At 41.8% G+C, this 19888-nt stretch overlaps 1 protein-coding gene across 3 annotated transcripts in view; it reads right to left on the minus strand.

Annotated features, from left to right (window-relative positions):
• The window catches only part of LOC104363744 (meiosis 1 associated protein), a 36930-nt gene that overhangs the window by 13164 nt on the left and 3878 nt on the right, over positions 1–19888 (minus strand). For 2 of the 3 annotated variants that reach the window (XM_032996626.2, XM_042808381.1), the window contains exons 2-3: positions 17088–17380; positions 4902–5079 (exon numbers count right to left, since the gene is read on the minus strand). In XM_032996626.2, coding sequence (XP_032852517.1) covers positions 4902–5079; positions 17088–17336 — 427 coding nt within the window. In that variant the 5' untranslated portion in view covers positions 17337–17380. Of the gene's footprint in view, positions 1–4901; positions 5080–11535; positions 11719–17087; positions 17381–19888 lie in introns of all 3 variants that reach the window. The other variant, XM_032996635.2, reaches the window with a different exon arrangement.

Here is a 19888-nt window from a genome sequence, read left to right on the forward strand (position 1 = left end):
TGTGTTATAAGCGTCAGAGAACGTGGGATTGTTTTTCTCTATCACATCATGACAGTAGTTCTCAAGCAATATAGCATCTCCTGCTATATTTGGTGAAACAATTTTGTTAGCTGCTGCAAGTTTCTTCAATGAAGCAGATTGTCTAGTAAATGTTTTCAGTTCATGTAGTAAGCTGTTATGATACTTTTTCCATTTTGAAAGTAAGTTTTTGTGATGCTTTTCAAAATGTCATTTAAAAGAAGTATGCTGTGCTATTAAAATGCAATAAAGACAAAACTTTGTTTCCTATTCAATCACTCCATGTTTCAGCATCAGCCATTCTTGGAAATCCCACATCCTGCATGGGATTTCCAGTAAGCTTGTTCTTTTTTTCTGCCTTTTCCTAATATATTTAGTCTATGCTGTTTTGAAGGTCACTAAATTAATACAGTATGGTTTAAATACACACGATGTTCACCACTACCTAACTCATACTGTAAACACTGTGGAAACTGTGCTTACAATTTCACTTTTGTGTCACCTTAAATACTGTAATCACACCTAGTGAAAGAAAATATCAGCTTGTTTTTGAGGTTTGGTGAGGATAAAACTCAGCACTACTGTTTTATGCAAAAGAACTGCCCAACTGCACTAATGTTGTATCTGAGTACCTACCTGTTACTTCCTTTCAGGGAGTCTGCCAGTAACAAAACTTGGGTCCACGGGTGAGAAAAAAAAATAATTCTAGTAATAATCAAAAGCCACAGCTATTCATTGTTAGAATCAATCCACATTTCTATTGCTTCCAAACTTGGCATTTGTGCTAATGGGTAGCTGTTGCTGGTCTATAACAGACTTCTCTACCGTATTTCTTTACCTTGAAACTAGACGTCTTTCTGAAGGTTCTTGATTCTCCAGAAACTGTGGGCTCGATTCAGAAATCTAGTAAAACTGCACCCTCATGTTATGAACATAACAAAATTAGGTTGTATTCTTGAAGTCTGCCAGTATTTAAAAGACAAAACAAAAAATCCTTTACTCCAGTTGTATAATGGCCAGGAGAGTTATCTCCCAGAGGAAATATGACATGCAGTCGATTAAAAAGAAAAGATTAATGCATCCAAGTTAACTGGAAAAGAAAGGTGAAACACCAAACAGACCATTCTGGTCTGTTCTACCAAGGCCCAGGTTGGTCATCCACAGATGGTAGATGTATTTATGAAAGACAGGTGAAGCTAGTAAAACAACATGTTCCTGTTCTCCTTGAAATCAGGAGTCGTGGATATTAAGTCAGGAGAGAAACAAAACCTTGATTTTAAGTATGTTTTAACAGAAGGTTCTGGAGAAGCAGAATATTTGGCTTAGGGAAGAACATGTAAGGGTTACTGCAGTGAATGTCAAAAATCAGATACCAAGGCATGCAGCCCCTCCATATCCAAGAAACATCCATACACGGAAAGGGGAGAGATGCCAGTAACAGATGACTCCTACCAACCATCCTGCCTGACATGAAGGCTGTTTGAAAGTAATATCCAGAATGGTTGGATAAAAAATCAGTGTGTGATCTCGTCAAAAGGTGCACTGAACAAGACAGCTTCATAGTTTGGGGAGCAGATTTAAACCATCCCTTTTGAAAATTTGGGACAGTGAGATGAAACAACTTTGAGGTAGTTTGGCTAGCAGGACACAGCTAACTGATCCTTACAAAGCAGACATGAGGTCCAGCAGCTGGAACAGCAGAAAGAGACAGAAGCCTAACAATAGTACAGAGACTTTTCATGAAACCCAGTCAAAATATTTCCACTCTCATTGGTGCACATAGAGGCCACTAACTGTTAAAACCTCAAAAAGAGGATGATAGGGCCAACCAAGAAGAGAGTTCAAACTCTAGCAATCTAACATTAAAGCCCTAGAGGAGGTCAGAAGAGATTTTGAGAGCAATTTACCAAAGTCATTACAAATAGGTTAAATATTTCAGGCTAATCAGACTCACAACATTTTAAGATCCCTGAGCTCTGTGGTAGAGCTATGTAAAACATAAACAGAAAAAATAAACTGGAAACTGTTATTTGCTTCCAATAAGATGAGATTAAAAGAGCACAAAATTAATTTCTCATGCAGAGGACTTGAGATGATTTTTTGATGTGCTACAAATATAAATGCAGGACGCAGTGTCACAGCAATGCTCTGGATATTAAAAATGTAAGTAGGTTCAAACAGCCACTAAACAAACTAGCGGAAGAAATATCCATGGTAGGATGAACCTCATAATTAATGCTGTATCACAATGTTTATTTTGTAGTGGGGGATGGGCTGCAGTGGAACACAGCACTAATTCTTACACAGTCCTTGCAACTTCAATGTTCTTTACTGTAATTTTTTGTAATACAGTACAATTTTTTTTTTTTCAGAAACAGAGGAAATGAGCTCCAACAGGTAAAAAAATCCTCTTCATAGAACAGCTGGGCCCCTTTTTCAAATTATTTGGACTATCCATTCCCTGGTGCTCCTCTTAGCAAATATATCATCTGAGTCTTCTCATAAGTAGAAGACTCAGAAAATTAGAATTTCATAATCTGAAATTTCAGTGGCCTTTGTGTCCCCATTTATGTTTTCATTCCATTTATTGGGTGAAAGGGCTACATAATTTCACTTTTAAAAACCATATGGTGGGGTTTTGCATGCTTGAAAGCATTCTTGTGACCAAGAGGCACGCAGCGTGTCCCGTTCTGTGGTGTCTAGTCTTCCAAGGCTTCCCCAGAGGGTTCTCTGCAGCACCAGCTTGATGCAGAGTCCCGACAACAATCCTCCTCACTTGAGAAGCCAGCATTTGCAGCCACCCAAAATACTGCCCTCTTCCCATATGGACAGGATTGGTGCTTTTAAAGAATACCTCAGCCTTGGAGCTGTAGGCAACAGTTCCTTCCACAGTTTTGTAACTTTGTGGTTTTGGTGCAGTTTTGGCATATTAAATTAATTCTAAAGTAACGTCAGAGTGACAGAACCTTGATCCTCTTCCTTGGGACTCATTGTTCACAGTGTAAGAGGTAACGGTGTTGCTCAGAAAGAGAAGGTGCTTCCTTTCTCCAGCCAAGCAGTTTTACCTGCAGAGATGAGCACTCTCCTGGAGGCCTCTGTTTTCAAACAGGCAGAGCCAGGAGAAGCAAACTATGTCTCATAGAGGGAGACTGCCCCTTCAGGGCAGGAAGCTTTTAACGGGTAGTAAGAGGGTTGATAGACATCTAAGTGCTTGATTATACAACTCAGCGTTTGACTTGGTCTGCTAACAGATTCATGGGATGCAGAGGCAGCAGGGAGAGCAGTCATCTGTCTGTAGCAAGATGCACCTAATCAGTACTGTGCTGAAGATGGGGGAAAACCAACATAAACTCCTGCTATTTAGCACTCATCAGCTTCAAGAAATAGCTGAATTAACTGAGCAGATTTGCAAGTTAGGTAAAACAAAATACATAAAAGAAAGCTGCAGTTATAGCAGCATTGCAATGTACAGACTTCTATCACTGAACCGCTGTGGTATTGGACTTTCGATGTCCATCTGGCTGCTTTATTTAGAGCCTGCTCAGCACCTTTTGCTTTGAAACAGGCGGAAAACAGGAGCTAACAGGAAATCTGCATCTGAATTTCTCATTACTATAGCTTAAATTCTCACTGCAGAAAACTGCCTGATTAAGGGAGGAGTTCTTCAGAGATATGGACAGGAAATGTAACATTTAGAGTCTGGGCTGTGCTTGCTCTTTCACTAATGAAGCATGTGGCCAGGTGTGTGAGCGGTGGGGCAAAAGGGAACCTGCAATCTACCTAAACATTCCCAGCCCCTACTCTGCCAATTGACCAGAAATTTGCTACTGCGACCAGAAAAGAAGAAGAACAGCTAGAGACAGGTAAGGTAACAACATCCAGTGTTGCCCCTCATTCAGTAAAAACAACATTGACATTACCAGCTACAGGTGTTATGCTAACTTTGCAAGGCATCAAGACTGGGGTTTTTAAGCTTGTTATCAACTCATTGTAAGAACTTGATGTGTGAACCACAGCTCCATACCAGGTGTGTGGTGTTGATGGGGAGTTTAAGTGTCAGCAGTAAAGGCATTTGAAATGGAGGTCTGGATCAGAAAACTGAGGCTGCAGGGTTACAGAGAACTCACTGATGTGCAGTTACTGAAGAAGTACAACCTTAAGAGCTCAAGGATCTGCCCTAAGTATAGCGAAAAGAAGCAGCAGCTAAGCAAGAACAACCAGCGACACAAACCAGCTAATCAACAGGGTAAGCACCTGCCTTGGTCTGGGAGAGTAACTCTTTCCAGCATTGTGCAATATGTAGTTTGGGGGAAAGGACTAAAATCTAAGAATAGTCTAGAAACCAAATGTCCTGTAAAAGGACAGTATCTTGAGTTAGTGAGAGGGAGGAGGGGGTTATCTCTATAGGATCATTGAAACTGTAAGTGGACTATGTGCTTCTCCCTCCACTGGCTAGCATTCTGACAAGCATTCTGGTTGCCTCTTCTTGCACCAAGGGCCTTTTGATCAGCCAGTTAATTGCCTAGGGTGATGTTTAGCAGCATATGTGTGTCTGAGAAGGTGTTATCCCCATAAACTCTATGCATTTTTCTCTTTAATCCATCAATAAATCTGTATTGCACATGGAGGCCAATTTTAGGTAATAACAAGAAATGCAGTAATGTATGAAGTCTATATGCTAGTTTTGTCCAAATGTGATAAAGCCCCAGAGAAGTGCTGTGGTATGATTTTTTTGCTGTTCCTCCAGGCACTGTAGTTCCTGCTTACATGAGTGACACTAAATGGCATAAAGGAAAGTGGCATATATTGAACCAAAGCAAGAACTAGCGGTGATTCTGCCATCCAAAGCTATAACCTCCCCGAGTACCCTGTCTTATACTCACCGTTGCTGCTGGGCTCTTCTGCTGGCATGTGCTGTTCCACATCTTCAGGCTCCAGAAAGTCTCTCTTCAAAACCTCGATGACTTGTAGTCTTCGCAGACTCACAAGGTCTACATCTTTCAACTTATTTTCTAGATGCTTTGCCATTTCTTTGCTGGACTGGCTAGTCAAAATGGTGATCTGAAACACAAATGAGAGTGTGCAAGAGCTGCCTCTATCCTAATCCTCTCTTGATGGGCGATGATGCCTGGTCTGTTTGAATAGCACAGGTCCCACTGCAGAGAGAGGATCTCGCTAAAATATCTCATCTATTCAAAAGCAGATTTAAAAGCTTCTTTTTGAGCTTTGGCTTATATTTAAGCCAATATGAAATGTACTGAGAGTTCACTGTAGCAACACCAACAGGTTTTGTGCCACTGCTCAAAGAAGATGGAACAATTCAGTTTTATGCTTTGTGCTTATGGTCAGTGAGTCTGTGTGTTTATAGGAGGGACTCTGCCTGACACTTTCTGAGGGACAGTGCCACTTCCCATTACTGCCTCAACTATAGTTCAAGTAGACTAGATTCGTCCTTCTCACTTGAATGGGAATTATTTATTTTTTGTTTTTAAAAAAGTATATAGTCTACCCTAAAGATGTTCCTTAAGAGAGCAACAGTAAGTGTGATTCTCACCTCCCAGTTTTGACGTAATACTAAGTAACTGCAAAGGGTTTCTTCATCATTGACAATCAGCAACAGTTTTCTAGAAATGTCAGGCATGTTTGATACCAGCTTCTACCCTGAAAGTTATTAGGTGAGAAAGTTTTGAGTTCTGATCTTGCTGATATTTAGTGATGGTGAAGTATTAGGTGTTCTCAGCACATCTGTTTGTTGCTCCAAAGGACTACTTAGTAACTCTAAACAAAGAATAAGGTGTATTTTAGGTAAGGCTGCTAACAAATGTCCTGTAGGGAGAATCTGGGGAAACTTAGACCTTCACAAATGAGGTCTACTACAAAGATATTAAACAATGACAATAGAAGTGACAGTTCAAGGGTTAGGGATTTTTTGGTGGGGGTGAGAGTGCAGGAGGCAGGCAGTATACGTTCGCCATCCAGATCTATCCTTAGTGTTTATCTTGGATATTGGGAATGAGGTAGTAATTATGATCTCCTTTATGAACTGACAAAAGTAGATAACAGGAATTGTTCTTGAGTTGGGGGGAGAAGAACCATCTAAAGGTACTATTAGTTTTTTATACAGCTATGGAGTATTTCCTATACTAGTACACCTTAATTTCACGAAAACCTTTAGGTTATGTGATGGACACTCATCTGTACACCCAAGAAGAACAGAGACACAGTGACAGACAGAAGAGCCCAAATAATGCCCTGTCCTGGCTACTGCCCTCAGCCCATCAGAGGCCCCTTTCGCCAAGCCTAAAGGAGCACAGGGGTGTGGTGTCAGACCAGAAAACCAAATCAGGGGCTTGGAGGAAGGGACGCCCTCTGGGAGCTGCTGCCTGGACTGTCTCAAAGGGGTGAGACCATGGAAGGATCTGGCTCTCGGAGGGACAAGAGGAGTCCTGGCCAGCTCCGTCCATCTGTCTGTACACATGATGGCCTGTACCAGCAACTGGAGTGGGGCTGCAGCCTCGGGGGCTCCTATGTGCAGATGCCAGCAACTGGGGAGACTGGGATCCAGGAGCAGCTACTGGGCAGACTGAGTGTCTGAGCCCAGATGCTGGAGGAATCCACACTGACATATGAAGATAGATATGTGTATGTATGTGTGTGTGTGTACATGTGTTTATATATATATACTCCTGCTAGTGGATCTCCATCCTGCTCAGCCAAAGAGGCGAGTAGCCTGAGGCCACTGGTGCAGTCTGTGTTCATGTGGGTGCTCTGAGTGTTTGTCTGTGAACTTTGTGACCAACCATATCTATATATATATAGAGATATAGATATATATAGATATATGTATATATGCACGTATATGTGTTATATACATGTGCTCTGTGTGCATCTGCCTGCTGGGAATACATGCTCATACTTACAACTGGTTGGGCTGGGGGGCATGAAGCTGTGACAGCTTTGCTGATGTTAGATCAAGGCTGATTTCTCTAATTGAACTTGTCCCTAGTGTTTGCCTCTGAGTTACTGGGAATGAAGTAGTTATTATGGGCTCCTTTTAGGAACTCATGAAAATGGCTAACAGGATCTGTTTTTGAGCTGGGGGTAGCTGAACTGTCTAAAAGTTATAATTATCTTTTGCAGAGCTATAGACAGAGCATTTGCTACACTGATGCATCTTTATTTCATTAAAACCATGGCTGCATTACATCTGTAGCCTATCATAACTTCCAATTTACCCTTTTCACAACCTGAGTCACACTAGCACATGCTAGTTAGAGACCAGGGGAAATATTTTGCCACACACAAAAACTGAGGTAGCTACAGTGACTTCCCTTCATATTACCACAGTTTCTAGTTATAATACCTTAATGCCATTATATTTCCTAATCTAACAAAAAATGGGCTACCGATGACTTGAAAAATGCTTCTCATCCTATTGCAGACTGGCCACGTTTCCTGCCCTGTAGCTGCTGCTGAGACTTAGCCTTGCTGATGCAGGTGGTTTTTCCCCTCTGAAGTCAGGATCTCAAAACAGTAAGTAAGCATTTTCAATACTTTTAATAAATATTTGGGTTTTAGACAACTGCAGGTTGTAACAGAATCTGCCTCCTATGCTTACTGGTCAGCTAGAAATATTCTTGCCTCTTTGCAGTTTAGCTGTTAGGAAATGCATATTTGCCTAAAGGCTACGTCTGATTTGCACAACCAAATTGACAGCGGTGCTCTTGTACTATCAATACTGACCATAATGGCCTCACACTTAAGAAACTGTACTCCTGATATAACCGTAATGCCTCCTTAAACACTTGTGTTTTTGCTAGCTCACATGTAAGCATACTTCACCAACAGCTTCCAACATACTATGTTCCTTCACCCTGTTGCTGTTCACAGTCCTGTCCTGCCGCAGCAGGCATATGCTCCACGGCTGCTGTCCTCCAGGCCTTGCCCGTGGTGCAGCAGCAGTGGGACCGTGCTGCAGGCAGTACGGCAGCCGTGCCTTCCCAGCACACAGCTCTGGAGCAGTCTCTTCTGCACGGATGGAAGCGTATGGAAAGCTTTCAGGTTTAACTTGTGTTACTTTAGAAGTGCAACTGCAAAAGCAAAAAAGAGCACTTCTTTCAGAAGAGAAGGCTTTACAAACAGAAGCAGCAACTGTCTTCTGAGAGGAGCCAGTGCACCTCAGTGACAGGCCTGGTCCCTCACTGGATGCTTTTTCTCCTCCCACCCAGCTGTGCACACTCCCTCTGCTCAGCACCTGCCCTCCGCTGCAGGATTTCACAGATAATTGGGAACAAATAAGATCACTATTTACTCCTCAGTTATTTACTGACTGTAATTACATGCCTGTAATTTGCTGTTCCAGCGAGGACCAGGGGTTACTGTATCTCAGTGACAGGGCCACCCAGACCTCAGTTTGGCAACCCGGAATTGATGTAGCCCATACAAATGTTTCTCATCAAGTACAAGGACATACAGCATGTATCAGTTAGGTCAGTCTGTTCTTTAAACTGTCAGCAATGATTTAGTAAGGAACTTCTGATCAGGAGCTACTGCCCTTGGAGAACAACATCCTGAAATACGGAAGCTCGTTAAAATTGCTTACCATAAATCAGCTCAAGGAGAGATTAGAGCGTCCTTTGGAGGAACTAGCCTTAAAAATCACACCCACTGCTCTGAAGACTCCTGCCCAAATAAAGACCCTCACCTTTTGAGCCTGCGCAGAAAAATTAAAACACACTAAGTTTAAATCAAGATGAGGCATGTTGTTAACCAATGAGGGACAAAGTGATAAGAAATTAACCAATGGTCATTGCAGTAACTGTGTATTCGTGTCATCTGAAGTGTCTAAATACACTGAAGTTCTTTTGTGCGGTGTGCTAGCTTTGTGGAGTTGCCACCTAGCACCCCTCTGCATGCTATGAAATAAACTGACAGCTTGGCTCTGTGTGTGACAGGGTTTGCTACCCAGTGCGCAAAAGCCAGCTCGAAGGACAACACATTTGCAGTGAAAACTATGATATCTTTGCATAGAGGAACAAGGATTGCTTAGTGGAGTATAAACTCCCTATGTTCATGGATAACTTAATTCTGCATGTAGCTGTCTCATTCCTCCAACTATACTAGAAGACATGCTGGATTTTGTTGTGTGTCAAAAAAAGGTCTTGTCTTAAAAGTGTACTTTGTCTGTTCCAACTCTCAGCTTTGAAGTTAAAGCACAAATTACATATGAAATGGTCAGGAAAAATACCACAAGGCCCTAAGAAAACACAGAGAAGCAGTAAATCAGGAGAAAATAATTCCTGTTAGACACTAGAAGTGAGCCTTAATTACAGCTAGGAGAATCTGCCTAATCACAGCATGATTCTGGAAGGGTTTAAGGATCTAAATAAAGTAGGACAGGTGAAGTTTCACTCATGGTAGCCTGGATTTCTTTTTAGGACTGACTAAGCTCCAAAACCAGGTGCACCCTGAGCCTGTAAAGTCTGAAATGAAAGACAGTTTGGAGCTGATGTTTCCTCCTGTTCAGAAGAAAATGCTACTGCTGAGTCCTTCCCCTCTTGGTAGGTGCCTGTCCTTCCACATCAGTTGATACTACTTTAAAAAACGCTTCTTCCTGTGAGCCTTGCTCTGCTTTCTACATTTGCACGTATGTTCTCATGTGTTGTTAGCAGCTTCCCTCCCACATACGCAAGTATACACACCCAGCTGAGAAGACAGTCACTATGTGTACCAAAATCTATTAGATCTTGTCCCAGGACTGCTGTACATATAGTTTTCCCTAGATATGTCCCCTTTTCTACTGGAATACGCCCAGCGGGATTTGAGGACCTGATAAATTCATGCAGGATTTCTGGACATTAGATCTCTGGGACATCACGATTGCTAAATACCTAACATTTTCTGGCATGTTCACTGAACACAGAGTCATGTCAGAGCCACTGCTCAAGCTAAACAGTGACAACACACCTGTACAATTGGCTTGGGAGGCACTGGACAGACCTGCATTATACATGTTCATTCCCACTGAGAATCAAGATACAAGTATGTATGTGTACTGAAGTCCCAGACAAACATCAGGCTGTCCTGCCAAGCTAACACATGTCACTAACCTGTCCAACAAGACTTATTTAGCTGAAGTCCCTGTTCTTTCTACTTTCTCCAGGCAAATCATCAATAGCCAGCCCCAAAACTTCATGAAGCCTGAGCAGAAAGGAAATGTTTGCATGTGGTGTTTCAACACACTTTACTCTTCCCTGCCAGAGCCTTCCTCCTTAGAAGGGAGTTTGGGAACTGCCGTGGCAGGGGATACAGAGTAACACATAGCCTAGAGCTGGGACAAACAGAAATACCCTTCATGATGCAGGAATACTTAATAAGCTGTAGAATCAGCATTTAGGCTTTTATGAAATTTCCTCAACTATGTGAGTGTAGGTGGAACACGAGAGATATACATTTATAAAGCATGATCCATGAAGTGAGAGAGACAGCGCTCGTAATGCATTAGGAGCTGCACCTTACTCGGGGCCTCATAAAGTGCGAGAAGTGTGGGGATAAAGTACTAGTGCATCAGGATTACAGCAGGCACAGTTCTCCCCTAATTCTGTGGAGCATGGGCAGAGGAATTGGATTGCCTCATTCTTCCTGTGTCTGCCATAAAATTGTTAGAGATTATCCTTTTTTCATTCACCCAACGTAGGGATGTATGCCAAGAACAGACATGATGATTCCTGAATTTCAGAGCTTACAGTGGTCTTTTTAGACTTTTCAGTTATTTCATGCAGCCATTACCAATGACATATCGTAAGGGACCCTTATTACAGTTTGCAGAGTAGAAGCCCTGTGAAACTCCCAAGCTGCTAATGAGAAAATAAAAATGCTAATTATAAAAAAATCCTCTTGTTATTCAAATACCAACCATGTTTTCTTTTTACTCTGAAAACCAATTTGAAGAGGACTGTGCCAAGATAATGACCATGCTGCAGGCTTTTCCTGTCCTTTGCAACTATACTAACTCCTCTTGAGATGATCTGCATTTCTTTTGTCTGTATGAGTTCACTTTCAGTGAACTGGGGACATACTTTCAGGCACAATGAAGAACTCTGTATGAACATCCTATTATATCAGTGAAAGTTCCAGACACTATAACTGCAAAATGTAACTGTAGGCTGAAAGGAAAATCATGCCCGTAAGTACTGTTAATGTCTTTGCCTCCGACACAGTTGTTCTGTGAAGTAATCAAAATAAAGCTGAAAGAACATCCAATCTTAAATGCCTGTAAATGAAATTCATTTTTCTGTAATGTAAAGTGAGTCAGTCTCCACAAGCAACTCAAACCTGAATCTGTCTGGTTTCCATGAGCATTCAGAGATTGCCACATGCATTTTTTTGGAGGGTTTATTTTCTTAATTAGTCTCGCCCTCCCATGGTCCTTAGATGCCACACAGACTATCATCTTAATGTGTTAACAAGTGGTAAGTCTGGTGGATGGCTCCAACTACCTTCTCAACGTTTTCTTACCTCAACAGAACTATTTGTTGAGCCTTCTGCTGCTGTGTATTTGCTGTATTGTTTGAACTGTTGCAATCCATCCTGCACAGCCTGTACCACTCCATTTCCCCTCTGTGGGAAACAGCCATCTCTTGGTAGTGAACGGAGCTCTGAAATGCAGGCTTGAATTCGTGCAAAGTTTTCTTTCACTTGCTGCAAAACAGTATTAAATGAAATTGAAAGGCTGAAAATGTCAAACTGATAGTATGAAATATTCTTCCACGATGTGGAAGGAGACTGTTAAATTCACAGCAATGAGATAAGACTGGGGGCAGGAGCCAAGTCATAAAGCAGTGAACAGTGATATGAATCAAAACCAGCTGGTTGTTACACTAGTAACAACACACACGATCACTCCTCAAGTTTTAGTCGTCTACCTGTTGCCTGCTGCTAGTCAAAATGTAGTAGTTCAGCATGTCCCCCTCCTCTGGCCCTGTGTAACACAGAGGCAGAACTTGAGACATCAGTAGGAGCACTGAGGCAGTGTGATATCCCCAGGCCATAATCACCCCTGCCATATCTGTACTCCTTTACTCATCGTAGCTGTGGACCGCTGGAACCTGTGTTCAGGAGGGTTTGGAGTCAGACAGTGGCAACAGGTTCAAAAAGGGGTTCCACAGACTCATGGGTAACAGGTCAAGAAGCAGATACCAAGAGGAATAGCCTCAAATGTACCCTCTATCATTCTTAATACGACAGCTGTGGAACTAGGGGATTGTGAGGAGAATGAACTGCAGAAAGTGTCTGGGCTGGGGAACTCGCCCAAAATAGCCTTTCATTTTGAGACTGTGCTGATGGACTGTTGGTCTGACTACTGGACTGGCATTTCTTATGCTTTGATACTGCTCTTTTAGAACATTCACCACAATAATGATTATCAAAAAAGCAAATGCTGATGTAAGGTCTGTGGACCCTCCTGCTTCAAAGATGAGCTACTAGAGCAAGTGTTCAAAAGGAAAAATTATTCTATAGCTGTCATTTGTCAAAATGTTTTATTTCTTTAGGCAACAGCTACCACTGTACAATGGCTGCCCCGAGGACAGCTGGTCTGACTCATTATGGCAAGATGAACATTAAATGCACAGATTATTAACCCATTGTGCTCCACTATGGTGATTTGTGTTAGTCTCATACATTGGAGGATACTGGGCCATATTCTCACTGACTGCTGTTGTGATTTAGATTACCTGCAGTCCAGGGCTGCTGAACCCTTACATCACATATGTTGCTTAGCACTTCCCTGAACTTGGTATCACTTTATAGTGGTCAACTAAATCCACAGAAGGTAGGCTGAATACGAACCAGGGTGGCCAGGATCATGGTGGACCCCTCTCATACTCTTTCTCCACTCAATATTAGTTGAGGCTACCTGGTATCTGTCACCCAGCCATGACCATTCCTTAGTGTAGACATGACAATGCCGGGGAGTACCCAGGATCCAATGGTGTGTGGAGCATCGCAGCTAGTGTTCACATAGACATCAGCTCACCTGAGCTTCAAAAAGAACTCAAAAAGTTGAGACATACCCAGCAGGTAAACTGGCAAATTCTGGCCATAGGAGAGATTATTACTGAACTCTACAAAATCTATTTGAAGCAATATAAGACACTACTGCCAGAGGTCACCCTCCTCACAGAAGAGGCAACAGACGAACATATATGACTGGTTTGCTTCAGATGCTCGGAGTTCTGACTAACTGAACCACTCCTGAGCAGCCATGGTTTGCAGCATGGTCTTTCAGTGACAAAATTATGAACCGGGGGCTCAGGCACGTGTTCACAAACTGCTCTGATAGTTCTGCAAATAAGGTGGTGAAGAAAGCTGGGACGGTTCAAACCTCGCCTCAGAATGCTGAAGAGAGCAGTGTTAAGGAAACACACCACACTTTGTACTCTACAGTGCACAAAGTGTCTGGCCCATTATGTCAGTTCTGCTGTGAGGTTAGCAATCTTCAATAAATGCACCAAGAAGATGCAAACAGGAGCCTCTTCAGAGTGCTACAGCACAATTCCCTGCAGTTCAGATGCCTTCCCTGCAATCCTAGGAGGTAGCTGCAGCTCACACAGATGTGTATCAGCTGTCTCAGGTCAAGTATTGCTCCTAACTGTGGCAGAACAAGGCTCAGCACGGGCTGCAGGGCAGCTTGAAGTCTAGTTAAGTACCTGTCCTTTGGAACTGGCACTAGCAGAGTTGCATTTTCTCTTGTATATGCACAGCTACTTTAAATGTTAACTTAGGAGAGTCTACGCAAGCTGCAGTTTCAACTCTGAAATGTGCTTGGGAGGTAAGTTAAACTTCTAAGCAGAAATTGTGTTAACTAGTCCTTGACATGTCTCTTCACACGTGACCCTGCTTCTTCATTACACAACTCCAGGAATTCATAACTTCGCACTGTGTGTCCAGCAAAACATTTAAATTTGCAGTACTACATTGCTTCCAGAGTAAAGCTACCAAAACGAGAGATCACAGCTGGCCACAAGCCAGGGTAGGCATTGTGCTCACTGCCCCGTCTAGTTCCTTCCACATGTTGTATCTTCACCCACTTCACTTTCCTAATTTGCTAGTCCCTGTAGTTTATGTCTTCTTGTGTCTTTTTCAGCCCTTTTTGTCAGAGAGGGTCTGGGAGTTGTGGGGAATGGCTGCCCATCCCAAGGGAAAACCAGTAGGAACAGGGCCCATCAGCTGTAATTGCTCTGCTCAGAGTCCTTGCTCAGTTCCACATTACAATTTTTTGACACTTTAATGCTCGCTTCCCCTCCTGTCACCATCTGTTGTCCTCCATGGTTCTTTACTTTCTTCCTGGTTTCCTTTTCTTTGGCATCCCCCTGCCCTTTCCAGGAAAGCTCTTTGGACTTGTTAGGGATAGGCAAATAGGGGAGATAAGTAAGAACAGAGCCCATAAGCGAGTGCCCAGAAAAGACTAAGAAAAGTGTAACCGTATATGACACTTCCCCATGTACTCTCCCAATCTCTATTTTCAGCTCTGGGACTTTCCTGACTTCATGTGATTTGTCTAATAAGCAACCTTTAATATAGCTCTATCTTGGTTCCTCACTGAGAAGTATCAGTTTTTTCTCTAGCTAGATCAGAAAGTCAATGTGATAAACAGCATGCCCTGTTGAGACGAAAGGGCAAATTCAGGAGCACAGAAAAAGCAATGGAGCCCTGGTATGTCTGAAGACTGAAACAGAACAGATGTTTATCAGATAGAGACGTAAAACTGTGACTGATTCCAGAAGCTGCTGAAGACCAGATATAAGCAAAATTAGGTCCATTGAAGAAGACAGTCATCTTGATATACTTTACTGTTCCTAATAGAGAAAGAACAGTTCTGAAAAACAACCTTCAGTACAACAGCAGATGTCTAAAACAGAGAGATGGCTCACCAGGCAGAACATCCAAGCAAAGCTGGGGAGAAGGGGGTGGGGGCTCCCAGTAGAGTTGTGCCTATCCACTGGGTAGGCACTACTGGCTCAAGTCTTTGAGTGTGAACTTTGCCTTGGAAAGTCCGAGAGACACACAGTAACAATATTATGGCAAAATAGCTGATGTGATTACCGGTCATGCAAACAGGAGGAGGCGGGTGGTTTTTAGCTTTCTGTACAGCACTGCAGAGTCCAGTATCGGAACACAACATCCAAAAAAACCAGAAGAGTGAATACATAGAAGGGCTTGGAAGTTAATAAGGGCCTGTAAAAATGCCTTGCTGCTAAACTTACACTTTGTTCTCATTCACTTACCAGCTAGAACACTGAGAAAGGACCTGTCTCTATTTAGAGGAAGAAAGTATAAAATACAAGCAGGTTCTTCAATGTAGTCAAAAGGGGAAATGCATCAACAAATCCCTGGAAGCTAAAACCAATAAATGCAAACTAGAAACCAGGTGCAAATTTCACAATGACAATGATTAACCACTGGAAGAAATTATGATCAGAAGTACTTGATTCTCCATCTTGTAGTATGTTCAGACCAAAACTACAAGTCTTTCTGGAAGAAGTGCCGTAATGATATAGGAGTACTTTAGTGAAATACAATAGCCTGTAATATGAAGGAAGCCAAACAATGATCTAAGGGTTCCTCTGTCTTTAAAAAATGTGATTATCAAAATGAGGAATTGCTGTTGAAATAACAAAGCCTATCATGAGCAGAAGATTCATATGATGGGGCAAGTAGAGGGATTGTGTGAAAGTGCAGTCGTACTCTGGTGACCCATGATTATCAAATGAGATCTGAGGTTGTGGTCAGCCAGCACACGTTGGATCAGTGTCAGGACATACCTAGCAAATACAAAAGCAGGTATTAGGCCCCAAGCACTTACAAATTAACTTGGACGTAATGCAAAATCACAGAAAACAGGCCTGCAACCAGTTGTGAAACATTTCTTAGTCCATCCTACAGTGACATGCCAGAATGAATTACATGTAAATTCATCCTAGGAAGCAAGACAAGCGTCTGTTCTTAAAGTCTCTCATCGGAGTGATTTCACAGTATCTCCAGAAAATGTTTCTTTAGTATCGCCTCAGTTATTCTTTTCACATTATCTATAAACTATTTACAAAATAAACACCACCTTTAGTCTTCTTGCAGATCACATTTGCTAAATTACTGTTGATCTCTGATTTTTTTTCCCAGTTGGCCTCTACCTTTCCTGAGATGTGAAAACTTGACAAAATATTTCAGAATGTTTTCACCATTGCTGAATAAAGTGGAAGGGTTAATATTGTGTGTTTACACTAACGTAATATAAATGAGAGTGCTCAGTATGACTGTTTATAATAGTATGACTTCATAGATTCTTGTGAACTTTATGATGCTTTGTAGTCCTGAACTTTTACTGTAGAAGTGCTAGTCATTCTCCATCTATATATATTCTGCTGCATCTCCCTGGATGAGTGAAATACTTGTTCTTACTTAGATCTATATATTTAAAAGATGTGTAGATGTGGTGCTTAGGGATATGGTTTAGTGGTAGACTTGGCAGTGTTAGGTTTATGGTTGGACTCATTGATCTTAAGGGTCTTTTCCAACCTAAATGATTCCATGATTTCAGGATATTTCTCAAATGTGGCAGAAATATTTTGAATTCTGATCCTTTCCCCTTAAATGTCTGGAACCTCTCCCAAAGTGGTTACATATGTGAAATCGACAGGTACACAGACCATTTCACCATCCAAATTATTACAGCTGTAGAGATATGTTTGATAATTTTGATAGAGAAGCAGTACAGATAGTGCAGAAAGTAACATATGAAGGGGAGAGGTAAACCAGACGTTTTAGAAGGGAACAGCATAAAACCTAAATTACGCACATGAGCAACTTCATAGATCAAAAATATGACACTCCTCCTTTTAAACATAATTTTTTCATAAAATTCACCTCTTCCGTGAAATCTATGAAACTATGCTCTTTGAGAATGATTTTTAGATAAACATTTGTAGTAAATCATAATTTTCCATGCTGAACTGCACCAATGTATTGCTTTCATGTTTGTCAGATCCTAAGAGACATAATTTCACACATACCGTAAAGGGAAGCAGACACTCCTGCTGGTTCTGCACCACATAGAGGCTCAGCAGGGGAACACGGCAGGGGCCTATCAAACTGCACACCAGGCAGAGTGTGTTTTCCAGAGCTTCACAGAGTACAGAACAAGTGTTGGTCCAGGAAGGTGATGTGACATCCACAATGAGAATCCGCGATGGCTGCTGGCAGTGTACTTTTGTAGAAGGAAATGTTCTCTGTGCTTCTGAGAGTAATTTTCTGGAATTCATGGCTTCTGAACATGGATATTAGATGTCCAGTTATCCATCTGCATCTGAACAAAAAAAAAATAACAAATAATAGCAATGAATGAGACTCTACCCTTCCCATTCACTTGAAAGCAACCTGAGGCAGAGCAGACAGTAATGATTTAGACTCCTACAGCTTTCTCCAAAGCAGTCATTGTCCATACTGTAAGATAAATCCACACACAGACAAGGGAAAATGCATACAGTCGGGAAACAAAATGGTTCAACTAAAGAAAATGCATGGTAGGTATACTCTTACAGATGCAACTGTAACAGTTAATAATGTTAATAGCATAGCCGTGCCTAGCCGATGAATGAGCTGTGTGGTATGTTGCATGATCTCTCAGTGTGGCTCAGGTGTGTGACATCAGTCTCCAGCAGAGATCTCCAGCAGCTGGTGGATAGCAAGACTTTGAACTCCTACTTCTGCAGTGGCCAAGTGATTATATCCAAACACCCTAAGGAGATCGCAGTCCCCACTCCTTAATACCCTGCATGAGACAAGTAGCTGTCATACCCCAAAAAAGGTAAGCATGACGCAGCAAGAAAATACTGCATATACATAAATTTTACTTTGTGGATGGTGGAGAACTGACCTTTGTCCTTCAGAGTATCTAACACCTGTGGTTTGCTTTCTGCACTGACAAAAGCCTCAAGGAATGCAGCAGTAAGGTTGCCCAGCAGTATCTCATACTGTTCAAGAACATAGGAGTGCTGCAAGCCTTAAAAAATCTGTAATGTTAGAAACTCCAATAGAAAGTATTTTCAGACAAACACCAGCTTGATTCCCAGACCTGGCTGGAGTTGCTGGGAATGCTGCGCACAGAGGTGGCTGTGCTTCGTGTGTCACAGAGCTGTGCCAAACGATGCAGAGATTTTCCAGAACAGCTTGGTGGTGCTGTCAGTGTTGCACGCAACAGCTCGCACAAGGAAGAAAAGGAAGGATTAGGGCTCCTCAGCTCCCAGGTCCTCTGTGTGTGGGAAGAGAGGTGGTTCTTGTTGTGGCGCCCTGGGAGACCACAGATCTCTTAGGCAGATGAACAGAGTGTGTGGTCAGGACACATTTCTCCCCCACCTCTTTTTGTGTTTCCTTTCAAATATCCACCCTTTCATCCAGCAGCACCATGACCTATCTCTGCATGCATAAGGCTCAGCTGGCGCTGCTCTGAGAGACTTCCCCACAGTCTTTTAAGAAACTTAGATTGTTTCTGTGAAGTAGTAAGCAGAGAAGAAGCGAGAAGCAAACAGGAGGGTGCTGTCAGGTCTTCTGTTTTTCCTGTGCCTCATTGTCTGTGAAACACAGGAAACCACTCAGCCTTGAGCCAAGAGTGAACACCTCATAGTTTGGTTCAAAGGTTTAGAGGCAAAAGTATTCACATGCACTCATCCTCAGACCTTGAATCTGATGTTTGTTCCTCACTCCCCTCATTTCCCTTCAATGCATACATCTTATGCACAAGATCCAGAATTTCCATGTTAAAAAAATCCTTTTTCTTCCTTCATCATGAACAAAGATCCTGCCTAAAATCTTCTCTTCACTAAATCTAAACATATCTGCACAAAGCATTCAGTGCTGTTTCTAACTATAGAAAATGCTTTAAAAATATGTCTTGGTCTTGGTAATAACAGTAGTATGTAACAGACAAGTCTACTTGTACCCAGAAAAATATTTGTATAATTGCACATAACTTCTCAGTATGAACTAGAATAAATTATTTCTTCTTATAGTTGTGTGAATCCCCAGCAATCTTAGTAAAAGTTTGAAGTGACCCTGGATTTACATAGTCGGGCTCTGGTCAGAACACAGGCCAGTATGCATTCCTGTAATTTGTGTAGTATGTTCAGCTGAGACAGATGACTCTTGTATGTTCACTAAGGATACGACCTGCTGTATTTCCTACAGTCTCCAGCACTGTGGAGTAAGAAATTCTGTAAGTCTTGAAAAGAGCAAGAAATGCATTTCTATTTGATTGAAGTATCATCAGAAAAAATTTCTGTACTTCTAGGATGTTTGTCAGTGAAGGCAAAACAGAGTGATCGCAGATTGAATTTCAAAACTGAGGCTAACATTTCAGAACTCATGAAAATGTTATATCTATATATGTACATATGTGTAGGTATCTTGCTTTGACTAGTAACCTGATATAATTTCACTGGAAAATGAAAAACTGCCAGATACCACTTTAATCAGTGTCTCTCCCAGAGCTTTACAATTTACAGGAGTTTACTAAATTACTTCACTGAATCTGGGAAAATATTTGTCTGTCTGTATTTTTTGTGATGAGGCTTCATGCTATTGCACTCTGCAAGCCTCCAGTGCTTTCCCAAACAAGGAAACAAAACCCATCTGGCAGTCAGAAATCTAGAAGAGTCGGATCTTCGATTTGCATTTGTTTCAGAGAGAAAAATGAGCCATGATTCTGAAAAAGATACCGTTTTCTTAGATTTTTAGGAATTCTCTCATTCTTGAGTACAGTACTATGCTTATTTTAAACTACTTTAGTAAAATGGATTCCTCATCAGCTATGCTCTTT

Source organism: Tyto alba, unplaced genomic scaffold (assembly GCF_018691265.1).
Source record: "Tyto alba isolate M040663 unplaced genomic scaffold, T.alba_DEE_v4.0 Super-Scaffold_6, whole genome shotgun sequence".
Classification (NCBI taxonomy): domain Eukaryota; kingdom Metazoa; phylum Chordata; class Aves; order Strigiformes; family Tytonidae; genus Tyto; species Tyto alba.